The sequence below is a fragment of the Scatophagus argus genome, chromosome 22 (assembly GCF_020382885.2).
Source record: "Scatophagus argus isolate fScaArg1 chromosome 22, fScaArg1.pri, whole genome shotgun sequence".
In the NCBI taxonomy this organism is placed as follows: domain Eukaryota; kingdom Metazoa; phylum Chordata; class Actinopteri; family Scatophagidae; genus Scatophagus; species Scatophagus argus.
The window spans coordinates 9,023,766-9,044,663 of record NC_058514.1 but is presented as its reverse complement, the minus strand read 5'-3'; the positions used below and the strand labels follow the sequence as shown (position 1 = coordinate 9,044,663).

Genomic DNA, 20,898 nt, shown 5'->3' with positions numbered 1-20,898 from the left:
AAGTGAAGAGGGGTGTCATTCTGCATATCGTCTCTTTTCTGTCCTTTTTTTTTTTTTGAGCCTGTGTCATTGTGAAAAGGGTCACACTCATGCATCCCTTTTCAACTACTTGGGTGTTTTTCCAATAGCCGTGAGGAGGAAAATTGCCATGTCAGGGCTATCACATGTGTGCTCGCTCCTTCTCTTCCAGGCTGACAGAGAGACAGGTCTAGTGTGCAGAAAGACGAGATAAGCAGGGACGAAGACGCACCTGAAGGCTAGCTGGTAGATTGACGGCAGCAACTGTTCATCGTGTCCTACGGATGATAATGACGTATCCATATTTTTTAAAAATGGTTTTCTTTTTTGTTGGATGTATTTTGCCATCATGTGACGCCATAAATGTGCTGGCGTGTTCCTATAAAGTGACTAATTTATTATTCTCTGATATTCTGTGACCTGCCATGAGACCCTATATGTGTGTGTCTGTACATACATGCAAGATCTTTTCCATGTCTGTCCATCCTAGAAGAGAGAATACTCCTCTCTTGCTTTCCTGGCAGTTTCTTCCCCTTCTGAACTTTTTGTGAACCAAAAGAACCAAGAGACCAAGAGTTGGTGGTGTGCCTTAAAAAGTCTTTTGATGTTATATATTCTGATTATGTTAGTGCAGATGAAAATCTGACGTACATCATTGCAATATCGAGCTGACCAGAAACAGTGATTTGCAGTACAGCATCCCAATTCACCGAAAGTGACATCCCAGGTTGCAGCTTCAGAGACAAAATCAGGTTGTCAGATTGTGTGGTGTCTGAGAAAGGAGAACAAGGAAAAGAGCATTAATTTTGTTCTGCACTGCCTCTCCAAGAATGTTAAATTCCACTTATGTATAGCCAGCTGTGTGCTAATCCACTTACATGATTGACTACCTGCAGGGTTTCTGCAGCTCCGTGATTGGCTGCTTGGTATCATCACCCAATCAACGTCAAGCTGGCCAATTTAAATGTCTCTAAGGATGTTATTTGGTGGCTTGTGTGCTGACTTAAGCAGCTGCTTTCCCTGATTTGACGCAGATGACTGTGCTGTTGACGATGATTCATTTATATGTGAGTAACCGTGTTGCAGGGCAGCAATTATGTTTTATTTATTAAAAATGACAAATTGCATTTTGATTATCCTTTAACACGAAACTGTCACATTGAATGAATTCCATGACTATGAGACAGAAAGATGGCCCGGTTGGATAGGAAGTATTTTGTGTTCTGCGGTAATATTGTTTTACTGTCCTCCTCACAAAGAGAGACAGACTGACAGATTAACCCACCGTCAATGGTAGAAATCATATCACTGTCCCTCTCAGAAAGAGACTGACAGATGGACTGAGACAGACAGCCGGAAATAACAGAGAAGAAACCAAGTCATCGGTCCCGGGGCGAGATGAGAGTGAAGAGGAGGAATGACGAAGCAGTGGAGACTTATAAAATGCCTCAGGAGGCGGGAGTTATCTTTCTTTTCCTGCCGAAAATGTTTGTTTGAAAATGTTTAGAGTCTAAAATGATATGTGAGTTGATGAATACAATATTACTTACATTCTGTATCGCAAACACATTTCTTCAGACTCTTCCAGTATTTAGCGTGCTCATGACTCTATAAACACCTCAGATTACATTTGTGGGTCAAGACCTCAGTTTGCCTCTCATTGCAGTGTTGGAGAAAATCCACAGAAGTCCTTGCAAAAGCTGTGTGTTCATGTATGTATGTGTGTCTGTGTGTTCTGGACTGTGTCGGGAAGTCTAAACCCAGTTTTTTTTTTTTGCCTACTTAAGGAAGGTATGTGCGAGTGTGTGACAGCAGCTCCATCAACTTTCATTAATGTCATCATTAAGAGAGCGAGATGTGAAACTGTGTCGAAATTTCCGGAGACAAACTGCATTAGAAACGCACACGGGGAGTTTTTGTGCAGAAAGGCAAAAACACACCGGCAGGGTACACACCAGCCCCCGAGACCCCTCAGTGTTCACTTTATTATCTTTATTAGAGAACCATGTTTAAACTTTCATATGCTGTTACACCCACTGATATCCAGAATAACTGATGTGTATGGAAGCTAATTCATGTTTACAGATGCTTATTCAGAAATATTAAGCTAGACCCGCAGTAACTGAATTTTTGGCTCCTGTGTGACAGCGGAAGCAAGCTGTAAGCACAACGCTGACATATTATCAAGCTGACATGACAAACAGTTGCCTGTTTAGACATTCAGCAAATATGATGCAACATTAGCATTCATTTGGAGTCTTTATTTTTGTCTGAGTAGTGCAATTATTGGTTACAGCTGCTACTCTCACTGTTCCAAAGATGGGCTAAACATAACTGAACGGGTTAAATGTCATGTTTGATCCCACAATAGCACTATCCTGCTAAGAAATTTAAATGGTCGAGGTATGTTTTTGATAAAGTGGTATCGCTGGACGTACATGTGGTAGCAGGTGGGAAATTAGGGGCTAAAATAATGACAACTTATCTGTTTAGCGTCAGTTGCACGTTTTCGTTTAGTTAGAAAGACACAAGATTTCTCACAAAAATTCAGATTGCATATCTGAGCACAGCAGGACATATTTCACTTTCCTCTTGGTTTCAACTTGAGTGAGAAATACAGACTTACACAAGCAATGTGCTGTGTGTGTATATATAGAGAAAGTGGCATAGTGTAAAAGAGCAAAAAAAAAAAAATGTGTCAAAGCACATGGGAGATTTTTGAGGGAGATGTGAATGGAGGAGAGAGGGTGAGAATGGGTGAGAATAACTTGGGGAAAATGGGACGTAATGATGAGTGAGAGGGAGAGAGAGAGAGATGGTGAGGTGGATCAGGTCAGTGGCATTTGGTGTGGCAACTCCAGTCACAAACATGGAGTCACTTGTTCTGTTGCTCTCTTTCTAGCATTCTGTTGAGTATCCAAATAAAAGCAAACTAGACTTAGAAGCACAGGGACCCAAAAAATGGCCGACAGCATAATTGAGACACTCCTTTCAAAGAGAATGTGAATAAAAAATGGAGCTGACACAAATGTGTGTTAAGTCAAAGGTTAGATGGAGGCAAACTGTGTGAGATGGATGCAGGTTCCTCTAGATTGGTTACGATTTTGACTCCCGTCCATTTTCTCTACAAGCATGACAAACTGGTTTGTGTCAGCGAGTTCTGCACAAAAACGTCCACCAAATCAGAACAACCAATAATGTGAAGGGTTTCTTTTAGCAGCACTCCGGTTTTGACTGCCTGCTTTTCAGGTGAAGCGATCAAAGTCATCGTCTTCCTCTCTGAATGGATGAAGAGGGATGGGACGTGTTACCAGTGGCGGAGCTTGGAGCTTTGAGGAGAAACAGGACAGGACACCTGTGGGGGTGGTAAGACAGAGGTGTAAATAAGTGAAGAGAGGAATCAAGGCGGGGAGAGGCGGCAGGGGAGCGAGGGAGCAGAGATGAAAAGCAGGAAGTGAGATGAGGTTTTGGACAGCGGTGGAGCGTGGGGGAATTGATTGGTGAGAAACAGATGAGTGGTAAGAAAGGACGTGCCACTTCGTCACACTCGTGATTTTTCTTTTCTTTTTACATGGCAGCCTACAGTATTTGGTGCCAAACCCTCATTGCACTTGTCTTGCTAGTACACTTTATTTGTTTATTTTTTAAAGGATTTGCTCTGGAAGAATTTGTGTATGAACTCTTTGTGGATGTGTTTTTTTTTTTTTTTGACTACCCATGACTTGCACTGTTTATCCCAACAAGGCTTCTGTCACATAAAATGCACCGCTTCTCATTTGAGGAATTTCCCGGCTAAGAAGTGTCTGGAACAACAGATGCAAAAGGTTAAGTGAACAGTGTACAGGTTTACTCGCTATTGGTTGATACTGTATTCACAGGCGGAACAGGAAGTCATTTACAGGCGGATAGGATATGATAGAAATGAAAATGTCAGTGATTATTAATTAAAACACTTGGTGGCAGAACAAGTGAGCTGACCTTAACTAAACATTTTTCGACATTTTTAAAATAACAGACGAGAGGATAATGCGGTAAGAACAAGAACCGATCGAGCAGCTGTTAGTAGAAAGACACAACAATTAAGCGAAAGGAAAGCAGAGGAGACTTTAAAAGATAATCTTCCTTTGTGTTATGGATGGAGAAGAGATAAGGGACAAGGAAGAGCGAAACGAGGGCAAGACGTGAAAAGAAAAGAGAAAGGTGTATTTCAGAGAGTAGAGGAAGTCAGTGAAAAGGTTGAGCCGAGAGAGAAAGATGATATGGTTGGAGAGGAAAATTAAGTTTAATGGAGGTATTAAAAGCCCCATTGGTAGAAAACATTAAAAAGCAGAGAAAATGGAGAAAAGGATAATGCTAAGATGAATACAATTGATGTTGGGCTGGAAGTCCTTTCCTGATGACAGAATATTTGCGGAGTGAATAGAGGCAAGTGCTGAGCAGTTAGGCTCATTGAAAGGCTCTAAGAGTTGGTCACACTGTCATCTTCCCAAACGTCTCTGCCTTCACATCTATTTTTGCATTGCCTTTTAATCAGATTTTTATGCCAAGGGTTGCATGGGGGGGAGCTGAAGTTGGCATCACATCCGATGTAATTCTTCTCCAGTGTGCTTGAATTTGTGCTGCTTTAGTAGTTTAAAACTACACTTGCGTGGTTTTGATTGCTAATGAGCCCGTGTTTTTTTTTAGTTTGTTTTCTGCTCTCTTTAGCTAATGAACAAACAAATATGGTCTGAAATCCATATTTTGCTTGAGTTTTTGCTCTCTATATATCATTAATCTTGGGATTCAAAGACGATTTTGCGTTTTGAATTGCATGCTTGTCCAAAAAATAAAAAGGACTTTATTTTCCCCCTCTGCAAACAGTCAACTAAGAAAGGTTTTACCTACTTTTCATATGTGTGATATCTTCCTTCTTCCTGTGTCTCATCAGTTGTGGTCTTACACTTCTCTCACTTTCTCCATCCATCTCTTTACTCTTCCAATCATCCCTTTCCTTTCTTCACTGCATCATAGTATAGATATTTTATAGTGATATCAGTATTAACTCTCTGCACTTTATTTCTATCTATTCCTCCTTCCTATTCTCTCAATCACTGCCTCTTTTCCACCATTCCTCTTTCCACTACTCTTGCCTTACTCTACTCCCACCCACAGATTTTATTCACATCATCCCTCCTTCCCCCTTTCCCCCCTCCCTCCCACCCATCCCATTATATTAATAGGCTGTTGAGAGTGTGTGATTTCAGCAGCAGCTCTTTCTATTAGCCAGCTCTGCATTAGATCATTAAGTCTGTATGCATGCTGCTGCCTGTTATTCAGATGGACACATTAACAGCATAATGTCAGACTACTCACTACTGCTAGCTGCATTCATATGCTCTGGTGTACAGAAATGCACATGCACAGACACCATAAGAAATGATATTCTAACAAGTTAATCTTGCTGTCAGGTGCATACATGCACACGCTAAAATGCATGGGTGGGTGCCCAAAGGAAGAGTATAAAGTTGATATTCACTGAGTCAGAGGCAAGTGCATTGCATGCATGCTAATGGGGCAACCGATGCGTCACACTATGAGTTTGTTAAAGTGACAACACAACTCAAAACATCACTCAGGTAAAGATAAGACCCTTGCCAGTCCAGTTTTGTTAGATGATTTGACATGTCTCATAAAATATATATATATGTATATATATCAAGTGAAACTTTTTGCAGTTGTTTATGTGTTTGTGTGTGAATGTTACAAGCAAATCGGTTGGTCTATGCGAATGGGGAGGTGGATTGGAAGACACAGGGGGTACTCGGAAATGTTATGACTTCCTCTCAGCGGGTGTGCGCGCGTGCGAGTGTGTTCTTCCCTAAAAATAAAATGATACCTCTTCCCTCGAGACCATATGGTGCAGATAATGAGCTGGTCCTCCACCACTCTTGCGTGTGCTTTCCCCCTAATGGGCCGGGAGAGCGGTTCTCATTGGGAGATTTGGTTTAATGGAGTGAAGTTAGTGTTGGGTAAACTTTTTAAAGTGCGGAAATGTTGTATTCTTTTCCCTTAACCTCGTCTTTCACACTCAGGTGATTTATAGAAGTATGACGCGGAAGCTGTTTGAGAGCAATCACCTTAGGTTAAAGTACAGTTAACTTCTGGAAAAACTCACATTGTGCTTGAGTGAACGTCTGTTTACCGGCTTGCAGAGCAATTAAGTTTCCTACGTGCATAAGTATAATGACTTCTCCTTTTATCACAGTTTAGTTTTAGAGCGTAAGCACCTTGAAACCACTTCATATCCATGACATGTACGCTGACTTCGCTGATCTTATTTTTCTCTCTGATCTTTAGTGACATTGATTTTTTTTTTCTTTAATTTACTCTCCTTTTGCTTACAGTCACTTTTTCTGCTATTTGAATTGAGTCACCTCCTATATTAACAGCTCAGCTACTGTTTGAACTAGATGCTTCCTATTTGACTAACCTGTTGGTGGCCCTGCCTGAGCGGCCATTTAGCGATGCTTGGAAGCACAAGAAAAGGATGAGTGTAATGTCTTACCATCTGCTGCACTGTTGTTTCAGCCCTGAAACAATTGTTCAAATGTCAGAACACATTTGGGCTTTTTGCTGCTTCACGGAGGAACAGGGACCGCTGTGGCAACAAGCTGTTTGATTCTCAAAATTAGACTCACTTTAATCTGCACTACAGTAAACAATTCAGGGGGTTGATCTCGTCGATGCTGATGGGAGACATTTTTAGAGCACAGTTACTGGCATGTGTGATACATGAAAAGTATCACGTATTTACAGGGAATTTGTGGTGTGCATATACAGGAGGTGAACACAAATCCTGATCACGTGTACTCAGCTAAATCATATAGCCCACCCCCCCAATCACCTTTTGTGATCATAAGCCCACTCAGACTTTACTAGTACCATACAAGGTCTTTGAGCACTGTGTCTGTTATTATTTCTGGAACAGGACAACAAAGACAAAAAGCAATGACTCCACATCCTGCTGTCTAACCCACAGTACAGGAACGCCTCCAGGGATGAGCCCTTTCCATCCATGTTTTTCCTCCTCTACACAAAGCTTTCACATTCAAACAGTCGCTCTCTCATCTCAAGGTACACATGCGTCACAAGTCCCATCTCTAACAACGGGGAGACTCAGTGTTGTTAGCAGGCAACTTTGGCAGTTAATTAATCTCCTGCTTAACTCAAAAACACAACTTTTACATGCTGATTGCATCCTCAAACTCCCATACAAAGTCATATCAATCACTGAATCATTTACATTTATATGCACCAATATTGAATAAAAGTTCAAGAACACGCCTCGTCAGCAAAAAATCCCTCTGAGCTCTTGGAACTACCTGCACTGAAGCCAACTCAAAAATCTGAGTCAGAGAATTAATCATATTACATTTCTACTAAAACTGTGTTAGAGGTGCCACTCTGTGGTAATCTGTAAGGTTGTATTGTGTGCTGTGGTTTTATAATCCAGTCCAATACAACTGTGAATTTTACAACATCACATTACCAGCTCAACTTGGTTTTTTGTCACATACAGAGACATTGAATGAATGGTGAAGTCCTACAATGGTGGCTTTAACCACAGAATTTCATCTAAGTGATTTGTTGAATAGAAAACATGACAGCTCGGGTTGGACTGAAGCTGTAAAGTTGTGGTATCTTGCTGCTGTGTTTTGCATTTCAGTGCCACCATACCAGACTCACTTGAATATGTAATACAGTCAAATCACAAAAGCTATATACTGCAAATATTATCAAGAATTAGGATGACGATTTAAACCAAATCTGTTCAAGATCATTTGCCTTTTGCTGTTAATTTATTTAGACATAATTCCATGCTGTTGTTAATTTTCATACCGAGAAACATGGAAGGAGAAATTAGAAAACAAAGACTTTTAATAGACAAGTTGTAAATCTGATGTCATTTTCAGGGCACTGTAAACAAGAAAAACGAGACCGTGTAGAAGCAGCCTTAAGCAGCAAAACAAACAAGAAATTAGAGGAAATCAAAAACCAGCAAGCACTTATTTATATTTTTTATTTACTTTATGTTGTATTTGTAAGACAGTCACAACGGCTGTAAGCATTCATGAATAATACAAATCTACTAACTATTTGCAGTGCGTCACTTCTCATATTTAAAGATGCGATGGTGCAGTTATGTTATCAGCCCAGGTGTTGAAGGATTTCAGCGCTAACACGCTCACTTACCTTCCGATGCTGATACGTAATGTAATATGCAAAACCTGACCGAGTTGAAGTGCTCGCCCGCTGAGCTGATGATGAGACTCATGTGAGGGGTCAACAAGCTCACACCGAGAAATAAATCAAAATGCAACTTATGCACATACGCACACGATTGTGGAGGGATTGAGGAGTCGTGGCTCCCATGCATTATAAGAAAAAGACAAAAAAAACCCAAACAAACCAGACACTCTTTGCAGTCATAACAATGGCTGCGCTGGCCTGAGCCACATGTGGATGAGCATTAATATTTGTCTATCCCTGGAGAAACCTCTCGCCCTCATGTTGCCTCAAATGTGTTTGGGTCCTTGCACCAAACACTCGACCAAAACTTCTTTCATAACCAGAACATGCACACTCAAGTGGTTTCTAAGGATTTTCTGGCCTCTAATTTGTTTTTCATTAAAGAGATTTAGAATGCTTTCCGTGCAGGTCGGCTGGCATCTTGCATGATGTATGAGGCTCATTTGCAAATGTAACAATGGGAATATGTGCCTAATCGGTTTGATGCATGGGAATACCTGCATGAAAGTCAGACTTCCTCTGACTCCTAATCCTGCTACGATGGCAGAGGGTGTGTATACTTTATTTTTCTGTGTGTGTGGTTTCCCATGTTTATGAAAAGGAAGTTTAGTTCTGTATCTGAGTTTTCAGCAATTCATGACATTTGCAGCGGCAGGATGCAGGAATGCGTACAGCAACACCAAGCATGAACACCGACAGGCACCCAGCACTCTTGTTGTGTACACACATGCACAAGCGTGCACAAAACTCACATTTGAAGCACTGTTTGGATAGCACTTCTGTGTAACAGCAGAGAGAGACAAAACAGACAGGAGAAGCTGCAAGTGTCTGGCTTGGATCAAGTTGTTTGGTGCCTTCCACCTACACTGTGCTTGTGTGTGTGTGTCACACACAGCTGAAGTGTGATGCAGCTGTTTATAGGAATGTGTTACTCAAATAAAATAGACAAACAAACAAACAAAAAAAAAGTCAGGAAGCTCCTTCAGCTGCTCCCGGCCTGATATGTTTATTGCAGAGGTGGTGGTAGACAAAAGTGAAAGCTGAAGAGATAAGGAAAGAGAAGGAGAGAATGATTTTGATGCTATAAAAGTTATTATTTATTTATTTGTTCAATCAGTAAAAATCAGTGATGCAGCAGATTGTGTGAGTGCATGGGAAGAGGGGAGTTATCAAACCAGTCTTTAATCTTAATGGCTCATTCCATATATTCCATCACAGAAGTTAAGAACTAAAAATCTGATTTATAAATAAATTTAATAGACAACAACTAAGCTGGTTACTACCACATATCTTTGCCTGCAGTAATAACAGGTGCCAGATAATGAGCAAAATAAGGAGGCTTTCTTCATAACTGTCACAAATAATAAGAGTTTTAATCCAAAGACTTGGGGTGTTTGTTCCTCGATTCATGTCAATATGCAGGACTAAAACCCCCTCTATGTGTTATAAGGATTTGCCAAAAGCTAGGCATTTCACTTATACAACTTTTAAATTCTGCCTGTAATTGTCAGTTTTGACTGTTTGTAAAAAGAATCATTAAAATTGGTCTGGGAAACATCACTTTTAAAGGATTTTTTTTTTTCCTGTCAACATGTCTGTAATGAAAACAAGCCACACTCAAAGGCTGCTTTACCTGTCAAAATGTCCGGGCTGAATAGTAGTAATTACAAGTGATAATTAAAGATGAGAAAAAAAATATATAAAAGTCTGCTGGTTTTGTGTGTGTATGCATTCATCATTTGTTGTATATCATTACTAGATTTGTATTCAGGACATTCAAAGGTGGGTGAAGGACAGATGGCTGTTTGTGTTGCTTCCAGAATGCGTGACAGAGGGCATTAGAGGTGTGTGTGTGTGTGTGTGTGTGTGAGAGAGAGAGAGAGAAAGTGATAATGTATTGACAGAGATATATGAAAGGCTGTAGCCTCAGGTACCTGACCTCCAGCCCCTTGGCCCTCTTCACCTTGCTGATATTTGCAGTGGTTTTGTGTGTACATGTGTGTTTAAGTTTGTGTGTGTGTATGCTGAGACACAGGTGTAACCCTCGGTGGGTCATGTGTGCACCCATGCCTCAAAAATGCAGACATCATTTCACCAGAATTGGTACTCTGTGTGTGCATGCGCATTTATATGTGTAACCATACAGACACCAGCACCTCCACCACCACAGTCACCTGTCATACCCTGTCCTCCAGCCAGTCTTCTGACCTTCTCCCAGTAGCAGGTGCAGATTCATCGCTGCAATTGTAAATCTTTTGGACCGAAGCGCGGCCTTTAATAAGGTTCCTCTTGAAATTTAAATTGACTGAGGCGATGGGTTGGGATTACCGGCCATCTCTGTAGTGGAGTTTTCTGTGTTATCGTGCTTAATTCATTGTCTCCCTGAGCATGTAACACCTGCAGGGCTATGGAGGCTTCAAATTTAGGTTCCATACTGTATTTTCCCTGTTCATGCTTCCAAACAGAGTGTGAACTGAATGTCTGACGGTGTCATGTTAAATATACATTGTGTGGGCATCAACTAGCTGAAGATACCTGAAGATATTTGCTGTATCTTATTGATGAGGTTATTAAGCGATTAACATCATTGCAAAAATAGTTAAATCTGTAAACCAGCAGTAAGAATCCTGATCTGAAAGATCTGGTTTAATTAAAAAGTGAGTTAAAACATTAGCTCACGAAGTTTGTTGCCTTGTTTGTACTTTACATTTCAATTGTTGTTATGCAAAAAGTGATTATTAAAACATGGAGGTCATACTGAGATTTTTCATATTTCCTGAGATGTTCATGTATGCCTGTGATATTTCTCAGTGCTCTCTTATGGCCTTGAGATACCCCTTTGTGCAGAGAAAATCAGGTTTTCCTGAGCTGCCCGATATGTGTTTCGAGCCTTGAAAATAACCCCAGACATATTTCTATATTGATAAGCATTGAGCCCTTTTTAGAGCGGCTCTATGAAAGTTTTTATATAGTTGTCAGCTGATCCACCTCTTTGATCCAGACTGAAAAATTTCATTACATTGGATGGGCTGCCATGAAATGTTTCATGGCCTCTTGACTTGATGTGGGTCCCTGACTTTTCCTCTTGCCTTACGACGAGTATGCCAGCCACGATAGCTGTGGCTGGAGGCTTTATGTTTTTAGGTTATCTCTCTGTCCATGCATCCCATTCTCGTGAACGTGATATCTCACGAACACCTTGAGGGGCTCAAATTTAGCAAATTTATCAGCTTGGACCCAAGGAAGAACTGCTTGTATTTTGGTGGTCAAACTTAACTCGGTAATTCATGCTCTAATTATGACAAAAATTCACACAAAAGCCTCATAGGTTAAAATGAGGAAGTGATGACGTTTTATATCAAAAAAGTCGACTTCACTGTGATTCAACACTGAATCTCAGGAACAGAAGGGGAGGTTGTGACCATATTTCACCTTTGTTCAGATGCTGAATTGGTGACACGTCCATTGAGATGCTGTGCTGATTGTATACAGCTTCTGTGCTGCCGGGTTTGAGGTGTGTGTGAAACATCCACATTTTAGAATTTGTATCTTCTTCAATCCAAATTTGAAGCATTGTAGTCCACCACAAGCTCACTGGTTTTACTGATGTTGAGCTTCAGGTGACTGTCACTATATGTATTATATGAGTCTGGACAGTCTTGGGGGCAGCCGTGGCCTAGAGGTTGGAGAAACGGCTTGTGATCAAAGGGTTGCAGGTTTGACTCCCCCACCCGGACGGGCAGGAAAAACTTGGTGTGGTGGAGTGATTAATGAGAAAATGCCCCCCGTTAGCCGGCTGATGTGTCCTTGAGCAAGGCACTTAACCCCCAATTTGCTTCCGAGGGCGCCTGACAGTGGCAGCCCACTGCTCCTGTGGGTTTCACTGCATGTAATATGCTGAGTGTCACATGTGTGTTCAACTAAGGATGGGTTAAATGCAGAGGAACAATTCAGTGTGTGTATGTAAAAATATACACTGCCAATAAAGTTGATTCTTGATTTTTCTTCTTCTTGGATGTAAATTGCAACTTGACTGGGCATACAACCACAAGGAGGTAATTCTAGTTGTGACAAGTCTTTACGGCTTCTTAATAGATCGCCACTAGATTTAGTACAGATATTCATAGGATCAATCCGTAAGGCTTTTAATTTGGCACCATTATCAAGTCCAAATGGTATTTTGTGCAATTTTTGGTATTTGATCAAATGCCTGCTGAGCTAATGACATTCCCATCAGATTCAGCTGTACTTCATGTTTAGTGCTAGTTAGCAAGATTAGCTAATAGCTTGCTGGTGAGCATTTAGCTCAGAACACTGCTGTGCCTAACAGTGCTATTAGGATGGATGCTAATTTTGAATTTTGTTTTGAATGCACCCCCTCTTTCCAAAACCCATAAAGAAGAGCTAATCAGATTTTGATCTTTAATGTAAACACGAGACCCAGGTACAGGGAGACAAGCTGCAAACTCTAAACTAATAGTGATAATAACGCCACTGCAAACTGCTGTGGTTATTGATGCCAAATGCTGCATGATGCATGTCCAGCTGGCAGAGTGCTGCTGCAAAGCCAATAGCTTTCTGTAAGCAGGCAGTAGGTGGTGAGGAAGTATTAGCACCAGACAAACACCTTTGCTGCTACAGTCTGCAAAGGGCTGCTGAAAAACTCCAGGGAATTAATTGCTCACTGGGTCATTAATTCAGTGCCTCACTTACACTTAGAATTCCCATACAAACATAATGACTATAGAAAGCTAATAGAATCACTGATTCAATTCTTTTCATCTATTGGAGGTGTGCATTTTGGTGACTGTGGCTCATCCGGTTGTAGATTTATCTGTTTGCATGACACCATCAAGATTGCCCACAGCAGTCTAATCTTGGTCATTTATACAAGTACCAGAGTCAGAGGTGTGGCTGTGAAGGGGTTAAATGGAGCCTCAGCATGCATGCATTTTAAAACAGACCTGCTTGTCTCATCCTTTCATTTAATCTTAGTTTCTTCTTTGGAGTTCTTTTTCTTCTCTTTCTTTGCTTTTGCCTTCATCAGTCTCATCTTTGTCACGGCCGTTCCGCACATTTGGGTTCTGCACAATAGTCTGTTTCGCATTCCCTTTGTTTTTCATCTTCTATCAGTGTCACATCTCGCTCTTTTCTTAACCTTGTGGCTTTTAAACACTCTTCCCCTTTAGCTTTTCTTGGTTTCTGTTCCACTCAGATTTTTCCTGTTGTGCCTTTTTTCGAAGGATCTGCATTGCTTTGCCTCTTGTCTCCATTTGTTGTTTCCCATCAATTATCTCTGTTTCCTTCATCCGTCTTCTGTCTTTCTCTCACCTGCTTCCGCCCTCTCTATTCCCATAGTTTTCCTCACACCCTTTCATTTCTCTTTTCTCTTTCTCCTCCCTCCCCTTTATGCCTCTGCTAAACATTCCCTCTCATCATTTCTTTTTGTCACTTCTCTTCTTCACTCTCTTTGTTCCCATTAAATGTTTCTGTGCCATCTTTTCTCTCTCCCTGCCTCTTGTTCCTGCCCCCACCCTCCTCCCTTTGTTTTAATGTCTTCATCTTTTTGCAAAGTGCCTTCCTTTTACCTACTTTCCATCACTGCCATTGTTTCATCTTGTTTACCTGTTTTTGTTTGCTTGTCAGCAAACAAATTTCAGGCTGCTATTCTATTCAGAATTGAAGTGGGGAGCATCCACGGGGTAAAGCCGAGACAGTAAAGGGAATACGAATGTTGTTTAGCAGCAATTAGAGTAGCATCTCTGATCCAGAGAGAGTAACTATCAAGTTCGATAGAATGAGGTGATTTTTTTTCTTCTCGTCGTCTTCTTTTCTGTGTGATTCAAATCCACAGAACTTTGTTCAAATTCTAGTGGAGAATGTAAAAGTTTCCAAAGACACCAAATATGAATTTTGAGGACATGTCTATAAAGTTATGCACAAGACATCTAGAATATTTTAATCTGAAGATGAGAAGAAGAGCACTGTGGTAGGAGATGTTTTTCCATGCTTGCAGACTTAGGGAAGAAAGCAGAATAGCTGACTATTAATTTAAGCAAGGAAATACACAGGAGGAGGTCACTGTTGTTATTTCTTACCTACACGTAGTATTTCTATTGTGATTAGTGGTAGTTGCATGCAGTAAACTGCCCAAAAAAGCAAAATGGGAGTAAATATGGAGACAAAAAGGATGGGAAAGGCAAAAGGCCAAACAGCGAGAAGCAAAAGAGAGACAGATGGACCCACACAGAGACGACGGGGTTAGACAGAGCGAGAGACACTCTCAGCCCCAACAGTCTCCGTCCTGGTAAATTGACTTGGTGAGGTCCCACTGTGCCAGTCCTCTCCTCATTAGAAACAGACCACGGCTGGCTGTTGGAGGGCCGAGTCAAATTTCGAGCAAGTAAACAACTCTTTGGGCTGACTCAGAAGCGGAGCTCCACACAGCCACATCAAATTACAGTATGTGTGCCTTCCTTCTCTCGATTTCCGTGCTCTGATATCTCAGTCAAACTCTTGCGATCGGTCGGGAATAAAAATATTTTTTGGGCCACGCGTTGTTATTGTGGCTGCCAAAAAACTAGCACAAATTCAAATATTTCACAATTAGTCTCTGCACAAAAGTCTAGACATAAAAGGTGGATTAATTTTAAACAAGTGAAGCATAGTGAATTTAGTGCTCATTCAGCGTGGGTCTGTACATCTAAACATGTTTGCGTTAATTAATTTAATCACCATCATTGATCCTGCTCAGCCACTGTGTTTTACTCACAGTTACCCTCTTCTAGTTAGACTGCAGATCCAATCCTTATCTGACACTGTGTTGTGTGTGTGTGTGTGTCAGAGGGGCTGTGCATGTGTGCAATGCAGTGGGGTTAATTAGCTTCAGACCACTGCCATCTATCAACATAATGCTCAAACTCTGGCCCCCGACAGCTCCATTACCACCAGACACACAGACATAAACGCAGACACACGCTGATGGTGTGTGCATACAGCCATGTTGTTCACACACGCTGTTAGATGTCAATACATACAGATGAATGACTGTTTTCCGCACAACCGCAGCACATAATCAGCCTCTCTGATAAGGCTGCGGATTAAAGTTAGCTTTGTGTTGGTCAGGCTATGGTCCAAGGGCCGGTTTAGGTCACTTCTTCGAGGTTTCCGCATGACAAGAAGAATACTACAGTCTATCCTTTGAAGAGAATATTTAGCCTGGAAGCCTTTACTTTGCCTCAGATATCTTTGATTTCCCTTAGACTTTCCAGGTGGCATTTCAAAAGGTCACTTTTTTCAAAAGTTTCTTTAGTTTGAAATCAGAGCACAGGTTGATGACTGTCTAACATTTCTCACTTTGGAGCAGTTTCACCAGTTTTCAATACCCTTCACCATCATTTGTTTAATACCATTTCCATATTTTAAACCTGTTCTTCTTGCATTCCCCTGCGAGAATGTCTGAAACACCAAGGAGTGAATTTCCTCTTTCAGTCAGAAAAGATGTGCACAAAAAAAGCCACTGTACCGGATCGTTAGGTTTGTTAAGGTCCACATCTGGCCATTAGTTTTCTGTTCAGCATCTCAGTGGGACTCGGCTTCATCTATAGTGAGAAATGAAACTGTTCCCCACTATCGCCAACAGCCATTAAGGAACAACCTGACTGTCTATAGGTGGCAGAAGTTTTAGGATACTACTTTATATTGGTTTCACCCTACAATAGTTCACTCCGAAGACACTGGCAAGAAAAACAATTGGTTATATAGTGCTTTATTTAACAAAAGTTTGATTCAAATGTTTTCCGCCGCACAGAAAATTGAGACATCATCAGCCTACTGGTGTGCATTGATTGTTGTCATGCAGGGAAAACACATTATTCTCTGCTTTTTCAATAGTTTTTGCTTGGAGGAGGGAAACAGTTCAATTAAGAATTAATGTTTATTATTTTATGACCATGGGAAATCGGTTCTGTGTTTTCATTGTAATCACTTTTCTACTTAAGAAAAAGAGCAAAGATTTAATATCTTTGCAGGATCTTTGCTTTCAGTGGCAGCCACACTACATGAAATAGATTAGCTTGTGTTTGTCGTTTGTTAGGTACGAGTTCAGGCTTCTAAGGAGGGTCAGAAGAGTTTAGATGTAAAGGAGCTAAGTGCTGGTTCAGACACATTTTGTCTCTGCTAAGAAGAGAGAGTGAACATGTCAGTGCTTCATAAGCTTTTAAGATTTCATGCACAGTAGAATTTTAGTAATGTGGAGAACCATGGGGACAAAGGGAGGATCGCAGATTCAGCATGTCTTTATTATTGATTGATATTGAAAGACATCAATGCTGTGCTGTCTGTGTACTTTAAAAGTCTGTGTGAGGTTTAGTTTGTTAGAAATCTTGCTTGTAAGTGCATGTACAACAGTCTCAAACATTTGTTTTTTTTATACAGTTGCAAAATGTTTCTCAACTTAAAAATTTCCGCTGCCGGAAATCTTATGACTTCTGTGTTTGTGGACCATGAACATGTGCGATGTGCTTGACATTGAATTGATGAAATGTTGGGTTGATGATGCTGAAACAAAAAAACAGTCCAATAGCTGCTGAGGCATTTCATTCGAAGTCACAAATATCATCCTCCTGGTGGCGCTAGAGAATCGTCAAAGTCATTAGGATTCATCCTCTGGGGAACATGAACTTGTATGAACAAAAAAAAAAAAAAAATAAATCATGGCAATCAGTCCAGTGATTGTTGAGATGTTGACATGCTGCTTGCGAGTCCATGCAAGCGGAACAGCTTGACTGACTGAGTTTGATTGAGGATGGTTGCTGCAATGTGCAAACCATCAACAAACTAAACAGTATCTTGCCTCATTCATAAGTGTGTTTGACAGCGAGAAAGTGTCTCTAGTGCTAATTGAAACTGCACATTCCACAGCACACACATACCCTTTCGCTTTTTATCACAGACGCTTCCATTTCCCCCCCTCACACACACATATTCATTAGAGCAAATGGAATTAGGGGGATTGGAGGTATAATCTTCTTCCCTAGTGATGTGGGGGAACCAAGCCGTTAATTTCCTGCCTCTAACTACAACTCAAGTGCTGCTTGCTTCGAAAAAAAGGCTGGAGTCAGTCGCAAGCAGATGAATGATTTACAACACTCAAATGTCACATGCCATTAGACGTGCTAAGTCTAAGCAGGTTTCTGTGCCTGCACATGTGTGTCTGGGAGATCTGTGGCTGTGTGAGTATGGAGCTATCTGCAGAAATATTCATTTTTAGAAAGCACAGGTGTGGGTGTGGAAGACAGTATTGGGTCTGTGCCTGCAGCAGACAATACTGAATATCTCTGAATGTGTATGTAGCTCTCTCTCACTCTCTCTCTCCCCCCTTCCCCTCCCTGTTTTCGTTTCTCTCTGCTTTTCCTGCTCTTACTCAGTAATGACTCGGGGAAAGAAGACAAGAGGATGACTGTGCGGTGTGCGCAAGTGTGTGTTTGTGTCTGCATAGGTCTCAGTTTCCCAGCTTCCCAGCTGTAGAGCAAAATAACAAAAGATCAAAGTAGCAGGTTGGACCAGGTTACAGGGTTACTTTCCTATTGTTGTTGTAAACAGACGGATATCTCATATTCCCACAGCCATGCATTCGTTTCTCTTTGAAATGCATATTCCTCTATTTAAATGCACATAGAGAGTAAAAGGACAAGTGAAAGAGAGGAGTCTCTCTCTCCCCCTCTCTCTCTCTCTCTCACACACACACATATACACATTAACACACATGCACATTGTCATATATATATATATTGCAGTTCCACAAAGACATGCATGCAAGTTGTTTCGCCGATTGTTTCGCTCTACTGGCCCAGCTTTCATCTTTTTCCCATCTTTCTTTTCATTTGTTTATCTCTGTCCTCTATGAATTATACATACATATGCTGAAGTTTATGAAAGTTTCCAATTGCATTCTGCTGGCAGAGAGGACCAATAACAGTAATGTCCCAAATGTGAACTCCCAACAAGAAAAAAAATGACAAAAATATAAGGTTGATAAACACACAAAACAGAAAAACAAAAGAACAAAACATTTTCGATCCAAAATTAGATATCCAACTACTAAAAAAAATAAAAAAGACGCTATCCACTCCACGATGTGCATTGAGCGCTGTCGTGGAACTGAAATATATTAGCTGTTTGATCTTTCAATAGCCTGTGCCCAAGGAGGTGAATTAATACTGCAGCTCAGGTTAAGAATTCAATTTTGTTGTTGGCGCAGGCCAGAGAAGTCATATACATACATCTCTTCCATAAACAAGCTCCTGGAGCGAGAAAGCAAAGTCCGACAATTTGGGGCTACTTTACTCCCGCTTGCTGCAGTGCTTCAGCACCGCCAAAGAAGTGCGATTATAGAAGATCCTGAAGTCATTCCTGACCTTTTAAAATGGCAAAGACAGGTGTAGGCGCAGGGTGGCAGGGCCTTTAGGTGGCGCTCAAAGGAAGAAAAGACAGTGAGTGATGGGCTTCAGAAACATTCCAGTCACGCACAAACACACTCCAGCTTAAAACTTTTCATGCAGTACCAATGGGTTTTGCTGTGTTCAGCAGTTGTAGACGTTTGTGTGTGTGTGTGTGTGTGTGAGAGAGAGAGAGAGAGAGAGAGAGAGAGGCCGTGGTTCTGTCTAAGAGACAGACAGCTGACACACCTTATGTTTTGGTTTAGATTGGCACTTACGTCTTACTTCCAATGAATGCCAATGAGACATCTGTCCACCGTGTGTGTGTTGGCAAATACGGGGGTCTTCCCTCGCTGTCCCCCTTTGTCGGGCGTAAAATCAATCTGCCTGTCAGCCATCTAACACCTTCCGCCTGTTACGCTACCTCTCAGTAGCAATACATGTGTGTGTACGTACATGTCTCCTGTCAGTCTGTCAACCCCTGTCTCTCCATCCTCCCGTCTTCCTGTTGTGCTTTTTTGTCTGTCTGTCCTCCTGTCTGGTCCCTCCGCTGTCTCTTTAGTGCCCGTCTTCCTGCGTCAAATCGTCTTCTCTCTGCCCTTAATCTGTCGGCCATGACACTGACGTTGAAAAATGACTTTCATGCCTCATTCTGATTCCCAATTATTTGCCGCTTTTGCTACTCTCCTCCGTATCCTCAACTCTCGCATCATCTGTTGGTTTCTTTTCTCATCTCTGAGCCAACAGTAAGTCTACATCACCGCAGCTGAATTTTAACATTTGTGATGACAACTTCTCCTCACATCCCAGAGAATTATTAATCACAGCGATCCTGCAGGATATGTGAAGTGATATGTGAACTCTTCGTATACATCCTATAAAAACATGCATTAAAATGTAAAATAGATAAGAATTACCACAGTCTGACTCACCTTTTTATTTAAACAAAGGGCTGTTTTCTTTTCTGTCAGTAATCCATAGTGATGATAAATATGTGCAGACTATAAAAATCAGAGAGATGACACTTAATTTACACTATTTTTTTTTTTTTTGCTTTACACTTGATCCTCTCACCTTCGATCCTTTCCTCAGTGTCTTCTTTTCTCTCTCCCTTTCCCCTCTCCAGATCCCCCAGATAAGCTATGCCTCCACAGCCCCAGAGCTGAGTGACAACAGCCGCTACGACTTCTTCTCCCGCGTGGTACCACCCGATTCCTACCAGGCCCAAGCCATGATGGACATCGTCACGGCGATGGAGTGGAACTACGTGTCCACACTGGCCTCAGAGGGCAACTACGGGGAGAGCGGCGTGGAGGCCTTCATCCAGATCTCCAGAGAAACTGGTAGGTGCTCTGCCTTACTGTTTGATTGTTTATTTGTTTGTTTGTTGGGACATTAGCTCGTCAGTGTGGCGAGCGTCTTCCAATTCTTCCCGACTGGTGTGATGTGCTGTGGTTTGCCACTGAAGACCAGTGGTTCTCCATGTGGGGCTCCTGGGAAGTCTTCAGGAAAATGACTGACACTACCTTTAGAAAGCATTTGTGATTCTAGCTTGCAAAATTTACAACTCCTCACACACAGGCACACACACACACACACACACACACACACAGAGCATTTACTGGTCTGTTGCTCCATATGTTATGATTTGAATGGTTTTACCACCACAAGAGAAAAAGCCTGTTAAAAGGCAATTTTGCTCCTTCGTTTCCACTATTAGGAAATAATAACTTCGATATGCTGTTCTTTGCTCTTGGGATATGATCCATGAAGAGTGGCTTTTGTGTAATTTAAGGAGAATTACGCTGTTTTATTGTTTGAATATTTTGGGTTTAATATGCTGGTAAGCAAATATTGTCCAATCATAACTTTGAAACCACAGCAGATCTGTCAAACTTCAGATGATGAAGTGTTCATGTGGCATCACGTGGGCAAGTGGTTTGCTAATGTCAACACTGTGAGCGCGAGTCCTCCGTGGTGGCGGTGGGGTTATGGTATGGGCAGGCCTGAGCTAGGGCCAATGAACTCAGGTTCATTTGATTGATGGTGAGTTGAATGCACAGGGACACCGCGATACGAGATCCTGAGGCCCATTGTCACACTATTCATCTGCCGCAATCATATTATGTGGCAGCATGATAACGCACGG

At 41.4% G+C, this 20,898-nt stretch overlaps 1 protein-coding gene across 5 annotated transcripts in view; it reads left to right on the top strand.

Moving 5' to 3' along the window:
* Positions 1-20,898, top strand: part of grm8a (glutamate receptor, metabotropic 8a) — a 252,609-nt gene that overhangs the window by 63,308 nt on the left and 168,403 nt on the right. For 4 of the 5 annotated variants that reach the window (XM_046379333.1, XM_046379335.1, XM_046379334.1 and 1 more), the window contains exon 3: positions 19,876-20,092. The exons of the other annotated variant lie outside the window; for it this stretch is intronic. In XM_046379333.1, coding sequence (XP_046235289.1) covers positions 19,876-20,092 — 217 coding nt within the window. The remainder of the gene's footprint in view (positions 1-19,875; positions 20,093-20,898) is intronic. 5 annotated transcript variants of the gene reach the window in all.